The sequence below is a fragment of the Pan troglodytes genome, chromosome 1 (assembly GCF_028858775.2).
Source record: "Pan troglodytes isolate AG18354 chromosome 1, NHGRI_mPanTro3-v2.0_pri, whole genome shotgun sequence".
In the NCBI taxonomy this organism is placed as follows: domain Eukaryota; kingdom Metazoa; phylum Chordata; class Mammalia; order Primates; family Hominidae; genus Pan; species Pan troglodytes.
The window spans coordinates 115,178,181-115,197,292 of NC_072398.2; the positions used below are offsets into that span (position 1 = coordinate 115,178,181).

At 38.3% G+C, this 19,112-nt stretch overlaps 2 protein-coding genes across 7 annotated transcripts in view; one reads left to right on the forward strand and one right to left on the reverse strand.

Moving 5' to 3' along the window:
* The window catches only part of WDR3 (WD repeat domain 3), a 30,390-nt gene extending 26,566 nt beyond the window's left edge, over positions 1-3,824 (forward strand). For all 4 annotated transcript variants that reach the window (XM_524820.6, XM_009428315.5, XM_009428326.5 and 1 more), the window contains exons 25-27: positions 836-964; positions 2,675-2,768; positions 3,057-3,824. In XM_524820.6, the coding sequence (XP_524820.3) occupies positions 836-964; positions 2,675-2,768; positions 3,057-3,212 (379 nt within the window). In that variant the 3' untranslated portion in view covers positions 3,213-3,824. The remainder of the gene's footprint in view (positions 1-835; positions 965-2,674; positions 2,769-3,056) is intronic.
* The window catches only part of SPAG17 (sperm associated antigen 17), a 231,700-nt gene that overhangs the window by 2,367 nt on the left and 210,221 nt on the right, over positions 1-19,112 (reverse strand). For 2 of the 3 annotated variants that reach the window (XM_016924818.3, XM_513687.8), the window contains 5 exons: positions 17,167-17,303; positions 15,605-15,789; positions 13,799-13,859; positions 10,381-10,525; positions 7,560-7,699 (listed from right to left, as the gene is read on the reverse strand). In XM_016924818.3, the coding sequence (XP_016780307.3) occupies positions 7,560-7,699; positions 10,381-10,525; positions 13,799-13,859; positions 15,605-15,789; positions 17,167-17,303 (668 nt within the window). Of the gene's footprint in view, positions 1-7,559; positions 7,700-10,380; positions 10,526-13,798; positions 13,860-15,604; positions 15,790-17,166; positions 17,307-19,112 lie in introns of all 3 variants that reach the window. The other variant, XM_009428331.4, reaches the window with a different exon arrangement.

Consider the following 19,112-nt stretch of genomic DNA (forward strand, 5'->3'; position numbering starts at 1 on the left):
TTGGGACACTTGAGACCAAAAGTTTGAGACCAGCCTGGGCACCATACTTTATTTTCTTTGTCATACATTTTTGCAATAATTGTTATATTATTTGTGATTTTCCTTTGGATTTTATTTATGAGTTTGAACTACTGAAGGCTATCATTTTCATAATGAACCACAATATCTACATATATATTCCTTACAAGAAACAACACTTGTCTTAGGATAAAGATGAAACTTCACTACAGGAATGTAAAAGAAAATTGATTAATGTGGAGGTTACAATACATTTCAAGATAGGAAGATTCTGTGTTTTAAAGATTTAACTTTTCCTAATTAATAGGTTTGTAATCCCATTTGGTATCCTCTTAAGATTTTAAATTGGAATTGATGAAATAATAATACTTGAGCTAGTTCTAGAGGGAACTATTTTCCCAGATTAAAAGGCTACAAAATTAGCAAAATTAAAATAGTGTAGCATTGGTGTCAGGATCAATCATCATGTCAGGATCAGTCATCATAATAGACTCTAATGGACTCAATATATGGTAAAAGAATATCATATGAAGATGGAATATTCAACAAAAGGCTTTGGAGATATTGTTTATCTGGAAGGAAAAAAAGTTAGATTTTCCCATCATGCCATTGACCAAAATGCATTCCAAATAGATTAAGATATTAAATACAAAAAACAAAGAGAGTCATCTAGCTTACAGATGAATATTTAACTCTAGGCAAGATGTATTCAAGTATAAAATCAGTAGAAAAAATAATAAAGGGAAGGATTTAAAAATTGACCATGTTAACAATGTTAACAAATGTGGCATTTTTATATTTATTTTTTCTTTTTCAGTGAGCTGGAAGAATCTCTACTTGTGCTGCCTTTCTCTTATGTCCCAGACATTCTTAAACTCTTTAACGAATTCATTCAGCTGGGCTCTGATGTTGAACTTATATGCCGGTGCCTCTTCTTCCTCCTTAGGTAACATCCTTTTCCAAAGAATACCATGTCTGTTCAGCAGAACTGCTTCAGTAGTACCTTAACTGAAGCTGTCAACACTTTGGGATTAAGAAATAGTATGCCGAACTCGGTGGCTCACACCCATAATCCCAGCCCTTTGGGAGGCTGAGGTGGGTGGATTGCTTGAGCCCAGAAGTTTGCTACCAGCCCAAGCAATCAGTCTTGCCTTTAAAACAAGGATCATGATGACCCACCTCTTTAAGTAAGAAGTCATGGTAATACATTGCTCAGGAATGCTTACTCAGTCATAGGCCTCCATGTTACAATCTTAAGATAGCTCTGGTTCTAGTCAGTTTGCCAAAAGCCAATTATGATTGGCCAGTTTGCCTCATTTGTTGTTTCTTTTAAGCCAACCTTGTCCAGCCTGTGGCCCACAGGCCACATGTGGCCCAGTATGGCTTTGAATGTGGCCCAACACAAATTTGTAAACTTTATTAAAACATTATGATTTTTTTGTGATTTCTTTGTTGTTGTTGTTCATCAGCTATCATTAGTGTATTTTATGTGTGGCCCGAGACGGTTCTTCCAGTGTGGCCCAGGGGAGCCAAAAGGATGGACATTCCTGTTTTAAAGTGTTTAGTGTAAGCTAACAGGTTTTGCTTTGTCCTTATACCAACATTTTAAGAAAGTCAGTTTATTTCTCTTGGTCTCTACAGGTGCAAATGGAAATGTAGGGGCATATATAGAGGTAAACTAAGGAACATAAAGCAAATATGTTCATTAGGCTATATTCTTAATTATGAAGATTCTGTTAATAGGTAGTTGAGAAGAATATATGTACAAAGGCTTGATATTCTTCTCATCTCTCACCCTCATTCTCAAGCGGTTACAGCAGAGAACAGGGATGGAGACAAATTGAACATTCCTTCAAATACTGTTATGAAGACAAAAACTGTCAGCCAATGCCAAATAGTTAAACAGGTATATGTAGTGAACTGACCAAATAGGTATTTGGTGAATTGGCCTGGTTTTATGATTCTTAACCCTCCATTTCTTATACTCTATCCAGGATAGTCGCAAGAGAAGAAGAATAATATGTTCTGTTGCCATATTCATAATTTGGGGCAACTTGTAAAGACATCAGTTCATATTTAACCATGTTACTAACAATTTCTTTTACTGCTATGGCATACGTGCTATTGAATTAGGGTTGCTGGTTCTACGAGTAACACTGTGAATACTTACAGCGTATCAGAGGCTTATGGATGGGTACTACCTGACAGGTATGGTAGGGTCATCAAGGATATCTTGGTACTCTGGTCAGAGTTTGAATCTCATGAATGTCTCTTTTTTGCTGTGGCTTTATTAGAAGTATTAATGCATCTTTGTTAAGTTAGCATTTCTTAGAAGGCTCATTCTGTCTTTGAGTTTTCCTTAAAGTACCACTGTCAAAATCTGTAGCCACTGGCAGGTTGCTGGGCTGGAAGAAGAGCCTTTGCAAATGAGTTGAATGTGTCATAAGGTTTAGGACAGTATTTTTTAAGTTGTCATCAAATTGAACTGAATAGTAGAGAAAGAAACGTCTTTGGCTTTTTTTTTTTTTTTGCTCGAAACATTTCTATAATGTATATTTTGTTGTTGCTTTGATATTGTGTCTGTTTACTGTTTCTAGAAGGGTTAGGTAGGGCTAGAACCTCTCTGCAACATGGCTGTGTTTTGTTTTTCTATCAGGATTCACTTTGGACAGATCACTAGCAATCAAATGCTTGTGCCAGTGATAGAAAAATTAAGGGAAACAACTATTTCAAAAGTCAGCCAAGTCCGGGTAAGTGTCTTTGTATAGAGATAAAATAATGAGGCAAATTCCTAGTGTGATTTAGAAATAGTATAGTATGCTGTGCTTTTTCTTTAGCAATACCCACCACCGATAAATCCATATTTGAGATAGTTTTTGTTAGAATTAGTAGGAATAGAAAAAACAAACAAGAAAAGTTCTCAATGAGGGAAAGATAAGTAACAACACCTGAAGCTTTGGTTGCCCTAACTCTCATACGCTGCTATAATGAATTGAAGTGGGAGAAAATTTTTTAATATTTCTTGTATTGCACTCCAGGATGTTATCGGCTTCAATATGGCTGGTCTTGATTATCTCAAGAGGGAATGCGAGGCAAAAAGTGAAGTTATGTTTTTTGCTGATGCTACTAGCCACTTGGAAGAGAAGAAGAGGAAGAGGAAAAAGAGGGAGAAGTTGATTCTAACGTTGACTTAGAACTGAAATGTGGTATCTTTTTTTTTTTTCAACTTTTTCCTTTAAAGGACTCCTAAACTAAGCACAGAAGAGTTGGCGTCATCTTAAAAATACCAAATAACAGAAGATCGCATTGCAGATGATATCAGGATGTGGTTTCCAGCTTTGCCTGAGGGAATTCCAACATGAGATTATGGGCTGGCTCCATTTCTTGGACTTAAAATGCATTATTAGTTTAAAAATCTTTCTGTGCTCTCAAAGCTTGAGCCTTGCAGCTCAAGCTTGTTGTTCCCTTTATATTCTAGCAGGGAATAAATAATTGTTTTAATTAGGTATTTGTTTGATTGGAGTTGAAATTAACATTTCAAAAGTTTTTCGTATTTTTTTATGGCAGATGATTTGTCATTTATTTATATTAGGTTTTACTGCCTATTGAGACAACCAGGTGCATAATTGATTGCCCTTTGGCCATAAAAATGCAGTATCATGGATCTTAGAGCTAAAAAGGACTGTAAAAATTACCCAGAACAGCCTCCTCAGACTTAACCTTCTGCAAGTTATGTCTGTATATAAGAAGATTCTAATTGCCAACTGTTTATACTTTTCTGAATAAAATAGTTGTTTCTAATTAAAGAGTAGCCAAGCTAAGATGCCTGGCTGGGCTTCTGAGGAATTAATACACTCGTGTGTGTGTGTGTGTGTGTGTGTGTGTGTGTGTGTGTACGTACACGTACATATATATAGTTGACACTTGAACAATGCAGGTGGTAGGGGCACTGACCCCCCCACCCCTATGCCCCGCACAGTGAAAAATCTGCATATAACTTTTGATTCCCCAAAGTCTTAAGTACTAGTAGCCTGTTATTGACTGGGAGCCTGACTGATGTATTATATATATTGTATACTGTATTCTTAAAAGTAAGCTAGAGAAAAGAAAATGTTACTTAGAAAATCATAAGGAAGAGAAAATATATTTACTGTGTTTATCAATACTATAAGTGTATGTCATCTGTTTATAAAATGAATCGTCTGTCTGGAGTGGCAGGCAACCACAGCCGCAGACCTCAATCTGTGGTACTTATCAAGCATCAGCTTTTTCTTGTAATGTCATCACTTTTCTGTGCTTTTTGGGAGCACTGTGATATGCAGTTTACTGGGGCGATGAGTTGTTCATGCACAGGTGATTAGTGTCACAGCATTTTAAGTGCATACTCACAACACTTGAGCTCACTGCAATAGCAACAGGAGGTGGCTGTGAAATTATTTCAGTAACATACTGTGTATTACAGTTCATTTTATGCAGCTATGATTTAATACTGCATCTTTACATTATTGTACATTTCTCTCAAAACTGTGAATTGCACCATGTATGATCTGTATTTGTGTGTGTTAATGTTGATAATAGATTTGCGTGTATTTTATGGCAGTAAATGATAAAATAGTCTAGTATCTACATATATTTTGTGCATTCATGATATAACTACTTTTTTCCTAATTTTTTTCATCTGAAACTTTTCTCATTGTTTCAAATCTCCAAAAATTTTTCCAATATATTTATTGAAAATATCTGGGCTGGGTGCAGTGGCTCACGCCTGTAATCCCACCACTGTGGGAGGCCGAGGCAGGCGGATCACAAGGTCAGGAGTTCCAGACCAGCCTGGCCAACGTGGTGAAACCTCATCTCTACTAAAAATACAAAAAACTAGCTGGGTGTGGTGGCAGGCGCTTGTAATCCCAGCTACTCAGGAGGCTGAGGCAGGAGAATCGCTTGAACCCGGCAGGCGGAGATTGCAGTTAGCCAAGACAGTGCCACCAGCACTCCAGCCTGGGCAACACAGTGAGACTCCATCTCCAAAATAATAATAGTAAAAAAAAATCTGTATAAAAGTGGAGCCAAGTGGTTAAAACCCATGTTGTTCAACGGATTGTCTACTGTATATCTTCATGGTAAGGATTTGGGGAATGTTCTAGGAAAAGATATTGACAGATACCTCTGGGTCTGGGCTTTTCTTTGGGGGAAGTTTATAAATGACTAAATCGTACTTCTTGTTACAGGCCTGTTTAGATGTTCTGTATCTTCTTGAGACAGTTTTGCTTTTTATCTTTTTTGTTGTTGTTAATCCCAAAGATTTAAAACTACGGTTTTTGTCTGAATTTGGTCATTTCAACCAAGTTACTGTGTTGTGGGGCCACCATTTTCTTCCTAGGCTCAGAGATGCAGTTCTTGTGGCTTGCCGATTTGTGTCCCAAAGCACAAGTATTAATGTTCTTGAGCATAACACAATCACTGAAGTGAGTAAGGGATGCAGTGGTGTTATTTGTTGGGCAGAATAAATAAGTGAATTTTGGTATAGAGTTTCTGAAGGCATAACTATGAAGGCAAGAGAATAGGCAGGCAGGATAATGCATTCTAGGTGCTTTCCAAGGAGTCAGTGTTGTTTAGGCAGCTATTTCTGCCACCAGGGAGAGGAGTTAATTCTTGAAAAAAAATTTAATTTTTTATGAGAACAGAAGTTGATTCAATATCCTTCTTAGAGTTGCTCATCAGAACGTAAAAGTCACTTTCTAGTAACATTTTTGATGGTTTCCAAACCAAAACAAGTTCCAGGAGGGCATTCGAGATGTATACATCATCAATAATTACTCTTATGTTAAAAGTTGCTGTTTTCCCGTAGCTTTGCCACCATTTATAACTCAAAAGCCTGATAGTGCTAGGGAATGTAAAGATGTTTCTGTCTGCTAAGTGTTATACTAATCGAAGAGAAGGGGAACTTTTATGATAAAGTGACATGTACAGAACCTAGCCAAGTTACAATTTTTGGTCAAAATACTTGAAACTCTTTAACTCTAAAAGTTTAAGGTCAACAGGTGCATTATAAAGTAAATTTTAAGCCAGGCAAATTTCTAGTCATTAAGTCAGTATTCATTGCCTTAGTCAGCCATTGGCTGTATATAATCCTTAATATAAAAACCATTTAATGACTAATATCTCTTGCATATTGTGAAGTAAGTTACCTATAGAAATTCTGTAGTACCATAAAGAAAAGCCTTTTGAGATTGCAGTGAGCTGAGATTGCGCCACTGCACTCCAGTCTGGGCAACAGAGCCAGACTCCATTGAAAAAAAAAAAAAAAGGCTCTTGAATGATGTATTGGGAGTAAAACATTTAGGCTTATTTTTAAAAATGTATATATCCATCCACTTAGAGAAAATATGCTTAAAAATTTTGAAATTCACTGGCTGGAAGCTAGGTGCTTTGTATATTTGGTATTAAATTGTTTCTCAATGGCAAATGTCATAAATTATATCTCATTCTAAAGATATCTAGCAAATCTCCAGCAGAGATCTAGGACAGTGCCCAGGAAAGCAATGGTATCTGTTGGTAGGTACAGGACTGTATATAGGACTCTATTCACTTAGCTGTAAATGATGAGCCTGCTCAATGCAGCCTTTTCAGGCCAGATTAGTCTTCAGAAAGAGAGGGAGGTTGTGAGCAGAAGCTTAATGAAGAAACCATATGGGCTTACAGTTACCATCTGCAATCCACCCCCATTCCTCACAATTTAAGCTCTTAAGTTTGAGATGGGGCTAAGGTTCTTAAAGGTAGTATCACCATATATTCAAGTCCTTTCTCTTTATTTCTGAGGTTTTTGGGATCCAAGCAGCCCTGGTATGTTTTAGAACACAGTACACATTGTGTAACAGTCACTGAGCCCAACCCTTACATAGGGCCTGGCAGTGTTGCCCTTGTGTATCCCTTCCCCTTGAGTATGGGGTCGGACCTAGTGACTGGCTTCTAGTGAACAGAATACAGTAAATATAATGGGATGTCTCTTCCAAGATTAGGTTATAAAGCACTGAATTCTACCTTGCATGAGGATTACATTTTATAATATATATAAAGAAGTAACTAGTATAGTTATTTAAACAAATATTTTCTTTTTTTTTTTTGAGACAGAGTCTCGCTCTGTCTCCCAGGCTGGAGTGCAGTGGCACGATCTTGGCTCACTGCAAGCTCCGCCTCCTGGGTTCACGCCATTCTCCTGCCTCAGCCTCCAGAGTAGCTGGGACTACAGGCACCCACCACCACGCTTGGCTGATTTTTTCTATTGTTTAGTAGAGACGGGGTTTCACCAAGTTAGCCAGGATGGTCTCGATCTCCTGACCTCGTGATCCGCCCACCTCGACCTCCCAAAGTGCTGGGATTACAGGTGTGAGCCACCGGCCCCAGCCTAAACAAATATTTTCCTTCATTCAGGCCAGGTGGCTTATAGGTTTCTGACTATAAGAAGAGGGGAAGAAACCTGGGGTCTAATACCTCAAATTTGAATGCTTGACAATCAAATTCCCATTTATTACTTACTGTACCTAATGTGGAGAAACTTTACGAGACATGAAGACTCCAAGTGTGGAGGAATAAATTGTAGAAGTTCTCTGGACCATTGAATTTTCTTTTCCCTGGGGAAAGTCTTTTGGTCGTTTATCATAATTGCTGCTTGTTAAAACTGGTAAAATACTTGTTAAGGGCTGTGCTTTTCATGACTAAATTATTTGCATATATAAACCCAAATAACATTTTAGAATCATAGAATTTCTTCTCTGGCAACATTAGTTCAATTTTAGGTACCTGTCTATCCAGTGCAAATTCTGCATGCTCAGGCTTGGGGGTTAGAGGATGGATATGCCAATGTGTAGAATGTCTTCTGTTCTCCCTAGTGTACATTTCTCTCCTAACTGTGACTGGCTTTCTATAAGGAGCCATCAGTATGGTCAAGCCCCAAACCATATACATCAGATTTCATGCCTTTTTTTTTTTTTTTTTTTTTTTTTGGTGGTGAGAGGGACAGATCATTGTTGACATTGGAAGTAAGTAGATAAAAGATCTGATAAGATTTTTTGTCCTTTATCTGTGTCTGACAGGTTCTCTCTAATCTATAAGCAGGGAAATAGAAAATTTATTATAAATACAAATGATTTAATTGCTATGATCAGCAGCAGTGACTCAGGTATTTGCATCTAATAACCTGTGTGGAGAGGGTAAGGGCACTTGATTTAGTTCCCAGAGGAAAAAACTAGTTCTTTGGCTAGTTTCCTTCTGTCACAATGGAAAAACCCTGTCATCATTACTCAAAGGAAAAGAAAAAGGGAGGGGAGGAAGGTGAGAGGAAGGGAGAGAGACTTTCCCAGTGAGGACTTTCCTTTCCTATTTTATATTTTGCTCCATTGTACTTACTGCCATCATTGTTTATGGTTTACTTACTTTGTGTATTGTCTGTCCTCCCACTGGAATGTAAGCTACATAAAGGCAGGCGTTTCGGCATCTTTGAAAGCATAAATGAACAAATGAACTAAACTTCATTTATTGACATCAGTGCTATCTGACACAAGTTCCTTGAACTTTCTCCTTCACCTCGGAATATCTGAATCATCAGCTATCTTCAGCTTCTCCCTTGCCAAGACTAACCCTTCAGCTCTGTTTTTTATTATTCTTTTGCCCTGTTTTGGATATTGCAGTTTCAGTCACTTCTACTCATTCATATTTTTAATATATATCTTCTGCTCCACTCTCTTCAACCTACAAACATGTAGGTCTACATTAAACTGAAAATCCTTTGTATATTCTGTTGCATCCTTGAGTAACATATTCTCTTGCTCTTTCCTTTAATAAATTTTCTTGAAAGAATATCCATAACTAATGTTTCTGCTTTCTTAATACAGTCATTCTTTACCTTTTACAATTTAGTTTTTATCCCAACCAAATTTAACACTTTAAATCTGAATTTTCTTTGACATCTCAATAGCATCCGTCAATTGTGTCCGTCTTTTCCTTGAAATTCTTCCTAAGGCTTCTGAAGTATTTCATCATTTTCTAATTGCTGCTTTTGTCTCCACTGGCTCTTCTTCCTCCTGCTCCCTAAACCGACTCCAGATTTCTGTTCTTTGCCCATACATTCAGCCATCACCTCTGTGTAAACGATGCTTAAAATTATTATATCTCCAATTCTGACTTCTCAGTTGAGATCTAATATTACATATCCATGATTCATTACCTCAGCCCAAAACTTTGGAGTTGAACTCGATGTCCTCTTTCTTCCATCCATCAATGGCTTCTACCTCAGATTTTGCAGTTTCCTTCCCCCACCATGTCTTTCATTCATGTCCCTCTTTTATGTTGACTGTTCCCCCACTCCCAGTTCTTGTCCTCACACATGGCCCATTCAGGTAGACTTCTAATGGTACTTTTACACATCCAATTGTTCCCCTTTGACATGTCCTGCACAATAACACTGGATTCAACTTAATAAAGATATGCTGATCATATCACCCACAGGGTCAGGAATCTGCAGTGGTTCACTGCTGCTTAAATAATAAAATTCAAGCCAAGGATTTAAGATCTTTCATAACTTGACTCCAACCTACTTTCCCACTATATTCCTAATACTCAAGCTTTTGGCAAGTTGAACTCCCTGCCAATCATCCCAAACACCTGGAGCTTTCCTGTTGCCATGGTTTTGTTCATTATTTTTACTTAAAGTTCCCGTCAATCAAGTTTTCACATTCTATAAGATCCAGCTCAAAAATCAAATAAATAGAGAACTGTAACACAAGCAGCACACAATTCATGCCACTGGAGAAAGTACAAAATAGAAATAAAATGTGAAGACTTTATTTCTGCTACTAGATTATATAATACCTTTTAAGACAGAGTCCAATTATCCATTTTTATATATGATAAACTATTTTATACAGTGCCTTGGAGGTAATAGGTTCTTGATATCTATCTAATATCTGTTTGGCTGAAGACACTGATAAGGAGGAATGCATGCATAATTCAGTGAATATCCAACCTTTATAATAAGAAGGTATTTCCTATCCTTCCATAAAATTATAATTTTTTTGTGGTAGATGCTTGCTGTTTTATTATTCTGTCTGATATTCCATAGATAGCCAATAACACTTACATTTATTCAATCTGAAGTTACTGCACATATACTATGTGTCAGGTATTTTTTTAGATTTGGCTAGGTGCTTTCAAAGATGAATGAAGATGCTCTTTGTCTTAATAAATTTAACTCTGATTTTGAAGATAGAATTAATAAAGTAGAGATGCATTTTGACTTCCATGTTTTCCTCACTCGTGTAATTTCTGCACTATATATGATTACTCAAGTTGAACTTTAAAGGATATTTGCTTCCACAGGTAGGAACAGAACCTCATGCTCTGTCATAATCTCGATATTGTGAGAGATGTGTGCTGATCCCTTGGCCCCATCCTCTCCAACAGCCGTGGCAAATAACTCTATCTTCAGTTCTGTCTGCAAACCAGCTGCCACCTATAAGACACAAGGTAGCTTTAGGACCAGACAACTCTGAGTTCAAACCTTGCTTTTAATAATATGAATTTGAGCAAGTTAACTTAAACTCTCTTACCTTTGGTTTCTTCATCTATAAATTTGGCACTAACAAATGGTAGTTATTATAAGCATTTAGCAGAATTACTTCATAATGAAGGTAGAATTCCATTAAGTAAAGGGGAGCCAGGGTAAATTGTTGAAGGGGCAAACCAGGTGCTATTTAGGAAAAAGCATAAGGAAGCTAAATGCCAGGTTATTGGAAGTGGAACTGAAGGCAAAATTTTGCAATACTCCTAATTGTGCCAGTTTTTGAATGTCGGTAGTGACTTTCAGTAGTGAAATCTGCAACAGCGGCTACTGCAGACAAAGATAAATTTAATCTAATATAAATATAAATCAGGAGGCTGAGGCAGGAGAATTGCTTGAACCCAGGAGGCGGAGGTTGCAGTGAGCCGAGATCGCGCCACTGCACTCCAGTCTGGTGACAGAGCAAAACTCCATCTAAAAAAAAAAAAAAAAAATTCATCTAACAGACTTGGTGACTACCATAACTTTCCTACCCTGTTCCTTGCAGGGGTGTCTAATATTTTGGCTTCCCTGGGCCACATTAGAAGAAGTATTGTCTTGGGCCACACACAAAATATACTAACAATAACGACAGGTGATGAGTTTTAAAAAAAATCGCAAAAAAATCTCATCATGTTTTAAGAAAGTTTAGGAATTTGTGTTGGGCTGCATTCAAAGCCGTCCTGGGCCATGGGTTGGACAAACGTGACTTTAGGGTATTCCTAATGCAGGATGCATAAAATAATGAAGCCAGTAGAGGGAGACAAAATTAGTTTAAATGCCCAACTGCTTAGTTCTGAAAACCCGTGGAAGAGGATTGCACCAACAAAGAAGAAACCTGATACAGAAGGAAGAAGGAACACAGCAAGGCATGGGCGTCTTGCCTTGTTCTTTGAAAAGAACACTAGCCAGCAAAGAGAGAGCTATTTATGTTTCTAAGTTGCCTCTCCAGGAGGTGGGTTAAAAAGCAGACTTGGGAACAGTTATCTAGAAAAAAATAAATCTGAAACTACCACATGAAAAGCAATTAGATACAAATGGAATGTTTTCTTCAATATAGTTTTATAAATAGTCGAATTGGAAAATGTTTCAGTTTTTTCAACAATGTACTTGTGAGCATATGCATACTGGAGGATATCCAGCAGCAGACCCTTCTCCTCCAAGTCCAGCAGTTGGAGCAGGGCTGGGTAATGATGAAATTCAGCATGAAGAGAGCTGGAATACTGCCATCATACAGGTTTGCCCAGGCTTTGAGCAGATTCATTTAGTGTTGGCAACTCACCAAGCTGAACAGTGGTTAGATTTACATATGGGGAAGTCTACAGATTATATTTTTTTGCCAGAGCCGAAACCTACTATCAAAAACTTAAAAAAAAAAAAACTAAAAAAACCTTATAGTATAGAGTGAGCTTCAAAGACTACGTGCTGGGTTTTTAGTACCTATAAAAGTTGATCCAACAGCCATTTTGGCTTTTGGCATAATCCCTACTTTAAATTAAAATGAGATTTGCTAACTTCCCAGAACAGTGGAAGAAGGGCTTGTTTTGATTTTTGTCTTTTGCTTTATGTTGTGAAGGTTCTGAAATCTTGACACAGTACAGTGATGAATTACTTCAGGAGAGTACTCATGAATTAGTGGATATAATCCCAAAATGTTTCTGTTTGGAGTTTCAGCCTGTATAATACTGTTTTCTGTAGAGCATATTACAGCTAGAAGGGGCTAAGAAATAATCTGGTCTGAACTTTACAGATGAGGAAAACAAGGCTCAGAGCATTAACTGAACTGCTTGATGGCATAGTCGTGACGAGAAGCCAACTGACTTTGCGCTACACCAAACCAGCCCTTCTGTGTGAGCCTATAACTGGGGCTGCTTTAAGAGCTTCAGACTCAGGGAGCATTGGGTGCTTGTTAACAGGACTGGATACTTTTGTGCACTGTTCTCACAGGCCTATGCACTCTTCGCATCTGTGATGAATGGGTCATGCATCTGCCAGACTAACTCACTTCATTCTGTCATTCAATCACACCCCTCTTGAGTACCCACTATGTGCCTGGCTCTGTAAGCTTCTTATGTGTCTTACTCATTTTTAACATCCTCTGCGCCCTGACCACTTTAAATGGCATACGGGAGGAACTCAAAATTTGCTGAGTGAAGTATGAAGTAAAAGGGGTGTTAAAGCAGTCAGATGATGCACTGATAAAGACAAATGTGACTTTATTTAAGATGAACTTACGTTTACATCATCCTATATTTCTGAAATTATAATTTAAAGTGAGAATATGCTATTAATATGCATTTTTTTTTTTTTTTACTAAACATGCCATTTTGGAGGATGTATCAAAGTCAGAACAGGTTGACATTTTGTATTTTGTATTTTTAGAGATCTTTGGAGAAATGAGGCAATTGATGAGTTTAATAAATACGATTTCTTGGTTGGGCGCAGTGGCTCATGCATGTAATCCCAGCACTTTGAGTGGCCAAGGCGGGTGGATAGCGAGGTCAAGAGTCCGAGACCAGCCTGACTAGCATGGTGAAACCCTGTCTCTACTAAAAATACAAAAATTAGCCGGACGTGGTGGCATGCGCCTGTAATCCCAGCTACTCAGGAGGCTGAGGCAGGAGAAGTGCTTGCACCCAGGAGGCAGAGGTTGCAGTGAGCTGAGATCATGCCATTGCACTCTAGCCTGGGTGACAGAGTGAGGCTCTGTCTCAAAATAAATAAATGAATATAAATAAACACATATGATTTCTTAGTATGGCATTAAATAATATTCTCTGACAAATACCAAGAGAGCAAACCAGATTTACGTAAAATATGAAGAACGGAATAATTATTTTTCACTTCGCATAAGGATTTACTTTTTGAAAAGGTAGTTTTTATACAATGGTACATAACTGTAATATTGGGACAAGTGAGGTGAGCTTCAGAATTGTTTCTATAGCTGGCAGTTTAACTCTGTTTATGCATTGGATTGGTCTCATGGTTACTACATGGAATGAATGCCATCAAGCCACATACTGTATCACTATGAGAAATCTTTTGCTTATGATATTAAAAACAGTAGACTTCTACATAGTTTAAAAGGAATGGGCAGAATGGTTTCAAAGCCCACTTCACTGGAAACCTATACATAGTCACTTGCATGCACGCAAGCACACACAACAGATGACATATAGGACTTACAGGTCCAGGTTTGTAAGTCACTTTCAGTCCTGTGCTGGGTGGGGGCTGCTTTACTTTAAACCTACAAGGCAGAAAGATAAAAATAAATTTATGACATAATGAAACCCATGAGCAATGAATAAGCTGGGATGTTATAAAATAAGGAAGGTGTTAATATTTGCTACACAGGAGCCGGGGGTCCGTACCATTAGAAAAACAACTTTAATATTCAATTGGGAGAAGAATCTGGGGCCCATTTCACAACTGCTTTTCCAACAGTTTTCATCAGCGTAAAACGGGCTCCAACCTGAGTTTCAACCCTTTGTTACTGGTTGCTGACGAGCAGCCCAGGCTTGGGCAGTGGGACTGTTTGGCTGGTGCGTGCATTTCAGCGTAGCTGCCAGCATGAACACAAATGCTGGCAGCCGGGTCATTAAGTTGAAGAATAAAGGCTCTTTTGGAAGGCAGTGGAGCAGGGGAGCCAGCCTTGCTCTGTCTTGGTATGGGGTTTGCATGTTTAAGGAGAGGAGAAACAGAAAGGCTCAGAAGATGTCGAAGAACTTGAAAAGCTCCGAGCTCACACATGGTGCTTATTGATCTCTCTCCCTTCCTGTGGTTTGTGGGTTCTGCTTGAAGGTTAAAGACCTGGAGTAAATTAAAATGCCAAGGAAAGCCTGCCTCCACTCTGACCCCAACACTGCTTCTTCCTCCATCAACCTTGCTGTCTGCTCTATCGTGGCTGAATTAACAAGCTGAGGAGTGAAATCTCCAAAACTAAAATTTTATACTGGAGCGACAGGACCCGCACGAATGAGTTTTATTAGTTTGAGGTTGACTGTCTATTTCTTCCCACCCACTTTGTTGGCAACAACCTAAAAAACAATCATGTGTGATTTGGTGGCCTGAGTTCCACATCAGATTGTTTCTCAGGAAGCAAAGGTTATTCCTGAAGCTGGGGATTTGCCTCAACTGAAATAACTGAAATGGGACAGGGATCTTTCAAACTGGATGCTTCTATCGTTTTGTTTTATCTGATTTCCAATCATCAATCCAGAATCACAAACATTCTTGAAGGACTTACCACTCAACTCTGAAAATGGCTGCAACTGAAATAAACATATATTCCATTTTAATGGAAGTAATACCCATGCTTATGTTTAATTCAAGATACAATAGTGGACATTTTGTAATTGGGAATGGTTTCGTAGAGGTATATGGTTTACCGATCCAATGGAAAGGTTTGAAATTTCACACAAAACAAAGCATTAGTAAAGCAAAGTATATGGTGGGACTCAGGAGATCTGAAGTCTGGCCTCTGCTAGCTGACAAGATGTTACAACAAGTTACACAGTTTCTCCTTTTATAGTAGTCTCTAAGGTCTTTCCCTCCATTGTGCAGAAACAATGTAATTAAAAGCACCTTTCAGATCATAATGTGCAAACAAACATCAGCTAGTATTATTATAGTTAGTGGATTTGAGAAAAAGACTTTCAATTATTGTGCATTAGTTGCTGTAACACTTGTACAACCTCCCCCTTTTTTTCCACTAGTAGAAATCAGGATGTGAGTTGCTTTTACCAAAGTATGAATAATGATGAATAGGAGGGCAAGGAAGTATCTACCATATAATTGGAACCCGATAAACACTCACTGATTTGTTGATGAATGAATGAATGAGTTAGTGTGTAAATGACTGAATGAATAATGTGAAGATTCAAGGAGTAATTACAGTTCGGTTCAATAAACATTTACTGATGGAGGTGACCAAAGACAAGTCACAGGGTAGGGAAAGGTAACCTGAGCAGACCTTTGGTCCCTTGGCCTCACCTGCAGAAGTCCACTCCAACATTCTTGAGCTTTACAACTGTGGCATAGGTATGTCCTTCCTTAAGCACTCCAAACTTGACTGATGATGGGAGAAGATGGAACCCAAAAAGGGATGACTTTGCATTATTAATGGCAGCAGATGCAACAGAGGATGTGTTCACTTTTCCTCCAACAGAATCTTGCACCTTTGCATTAAGAAAAAATTAATAAAATGGTTCTATTTTGAGTTCCCAAGATTAAAAAAAAAAAAGTTCCTGTCACCAGAGGAAAATACCTGTTGGGTTGCTGGAGGAAATGAATGTTTACAGTCTCATGTCATCCTTACAACAGTCCTGTGAGGACGTATTTTAGGCTTTGTTTTAAGGATAAGGAAGTCAAGTTCAGAGAACTGAAAGATGGATAATTGTTCAAGTGGTAAGTGGCCTAGCAAAGATTCAGACTCAAGTTTGCCTGATTCTAGAGTCTGTGCTCTTTCATCTGTGCCAGTGGTCATCAAACGTTAGCTTCCATCAGAATCTCCTGGAGGACTCATAAATACACAGATTGCTGACTTTACCCCCAGAGTTTTTCATTCTGTTGGTCGGGGGCAGGGCCCAAGAATTTGCATTTATAACAAGTTCTTAGTGTTGGCAATGCTGCTGGTCAGGCAACCACACTTTGAGAAACACTGGTCTGTGCCCTTATTATTCCTCACATCAGCAGTGCTGACATCATCTCAGAGTTTGTTAGAACTGCAGAATCTCATGCCCTACACCAGATCTAGTGAGTCAGAATCTGTATTTTAACAAGATCCCGAGGTAATTCATATGCACATTAAAATTTGAGACGTACTGTAATTTATATATTGTCAGTTATATATATATGTATATTACAATAAATTTTGTGATGAAGATGAACACAGTATGCCATGGAAGAAAAAAAAAGATAATTATCAAAACTGGTGGGCTCCAGAAGGTTTCCCAACAGAACTGGATGAAATCTTAATCTTAGGGCCTCTGAGCAAGAAAGGAGCTTGGTATTTTTAAAGAATGAAGAGAAATCTACAATGGCTGAATTATAGTGAGTTTGACTCAGGGTGAGGGTGAAGAAGCAAATGGGGCCTTATCCTCATGCTAAGTCATTTGGATTTTATCCTAAGAGTCATGGCAACGGTGGCCAATGATTCCTTTAGCCAGTAGTAGTATGCTGGTAAACTGGCTCTCTGAAAACAATTCTGATTTCTAGTGTTTATCAATTTTGTGGTGCTAGTACTCCCAGCATGGCTGATTTCAAGCTATCAGTGGTTTGATAACTGGCTCATAAAATTTCTCCCAGCAGCCTGTATGAGCCAGCTCCACGAAAGCACCATCTGAGTTTACATGTGTGAGATGTAAGTTTAAAGAGCTTCATGGTGAGATGGTGGATACGGTCAATAGCAGTACACAGTGGCCGGAAACTAATAACTTCAATGAATCAGAATTACATAAAATCTACAAAAGGAGCAGGATTGAAAAAAATAAAAAATAAAGAATTCCATCAAATGCTGATTGGCTGTGGGGAATTTGTTCCGATGTTTGTTTTACCTTTGCAAGAGGCTGAGACTTAGGCTTGGAACTCAGCAAATAATGAGGCAACTTCACTTTTTCTTTTCTTGTTTGTCCCGCAACATCCTGCAGCAAGGACTGGGTTGGAATTTTCACGGGCTCATAAGATTCTGCTTCTGCTAGAGAGAAAGCTTAAATTATGCCACATGGACATTTTATTCAAACACATTTGAAGTAATATCAGAGTGTATGAGAACAGAAACCAACTTGGAAACTTTTCTTCTTTGCTTTTCAAAGAGCTTATTTATTTATTTTTATTTTAACTTCAATTTTTCTTTTAGATTTACTGCAGGTTTGTTACAAGGGTATAATGCATGATCATGCTGCCCAAATAGTGAACATAGTATGCGATAGGACATTTTTCAGCCTGCCTCCTCCCTTCCTCCCTCCTTTCAGAGTCCCCGGCATCTCTTGTTCCCCTCTTTATGCCCATGAGTGTCCAAGATTTAGCTCCTACTCAAGTGAGAACATGTGATTTTGGGTTTTCTGTCATTAATCTGCTTAGAATAATGGCTTGCAGCTGCATCCATGTTGGTGCAAAGAACATGATTTCATTCTTTTTTATGGCTACATAGTATTTCATGGTGTACACGTACTACAGTTTAAAAATCCAATCCATCATTGATGGGCACCTAGGTTGATTCCGTGTCTTTGTTATCATGAACATTACTGCAGTGAACATGTGAGTGTATGTGTCTTTTTGATAGAACAATTTCTTTTTCTGTGGGTGTATATCTAGTAATGGAATTGCTGGGTCAAATTGTAGTTCTATTTTTAGTGTAAACAGCTTATTTAAAAGGAGAAAAGTCTTCTGTTAATTCTCATTTTATGCCTTTTCATTTTAGAAAGTGATTTTACATACATGACCTAATACTGGTCCTCACAACAACCGTATAAGGTGGGCAGTACAGATGCTATTAGCATCTTTTTTTTTAATAAATGAGAAAAATAAGATTCTAAGAAGTCAAGTGGCCTGCCTAGGATGAACGGAATTATACCCAGATCTTCAAGGTTCCTTCTATTAAATCAACATTATATAATACAATACAACATTAACTCTGAAAGATTTCTTAAAACTAATGAGTAAAAAAAAAATCCCAAGCATTTCTTTGATTCTACTACTATATTCATAGTTTTAAAAAGTGGTTTAGTAAGTATAGATAAATTAAGCCAGAAAATTAGATCTTCAGATCACTAAATTCGGTGACTTGTTCTTTTCCTCAGTTACATGAGGGAATGAGCAAGTGTAGGAAATCCATGCAGCAGTAGCTGTGTGTCTTTGTTCCACAGATCCAGGAGGTGGAAATAAGAATAGTATTTTAGATCATGGTAGTTAAAAATCCTTTCCTGCATTCAAATTAGGAAGAGAGGAAAAGGAAGGGGACTAATATTTGAGTGTCCACGATCTGCAGGTGAGTGCCACACATGTTTTTACACCAGAATGAGGGGGCTCTGGCAGTGATAATCTTGGACTGCTCAGCATTCTTCCCAACCTCCGTCTCTATGCAAACTCCTGCCACACACATCTGGTGCCAGGACGTCCCTGGTCCCAACCATGAGGAGCAAAGCCCAGTCAATGAGGGCCCTTCCCTGGATATTTCCACTGAAGCGGACAGCGATAACCCCATCTTGCATACTAGGTTATGGATCTGGAAGAATCAGAATCTTAGGCCTTTATGGTCATGATCTCTGCCACATGGAAATAGCCTGTCCTTTGTAGGAGAGGATAAAACCAAACAGGAACAAGTAGGGATGGGTCATGGTGGAGGCAGGGGGGATGTGGAGAGAAACAGGCATTCAGACACAAATACTCTCCTGGAAAGCCAGAGTACCTGAAACCAAATGCCCCTGGGCTAGCACCACAGCCACACAGCCACTATTCTGTGGTTTGCTTTTGGTCACCAATAAATTTCCTTTTTTGTTGT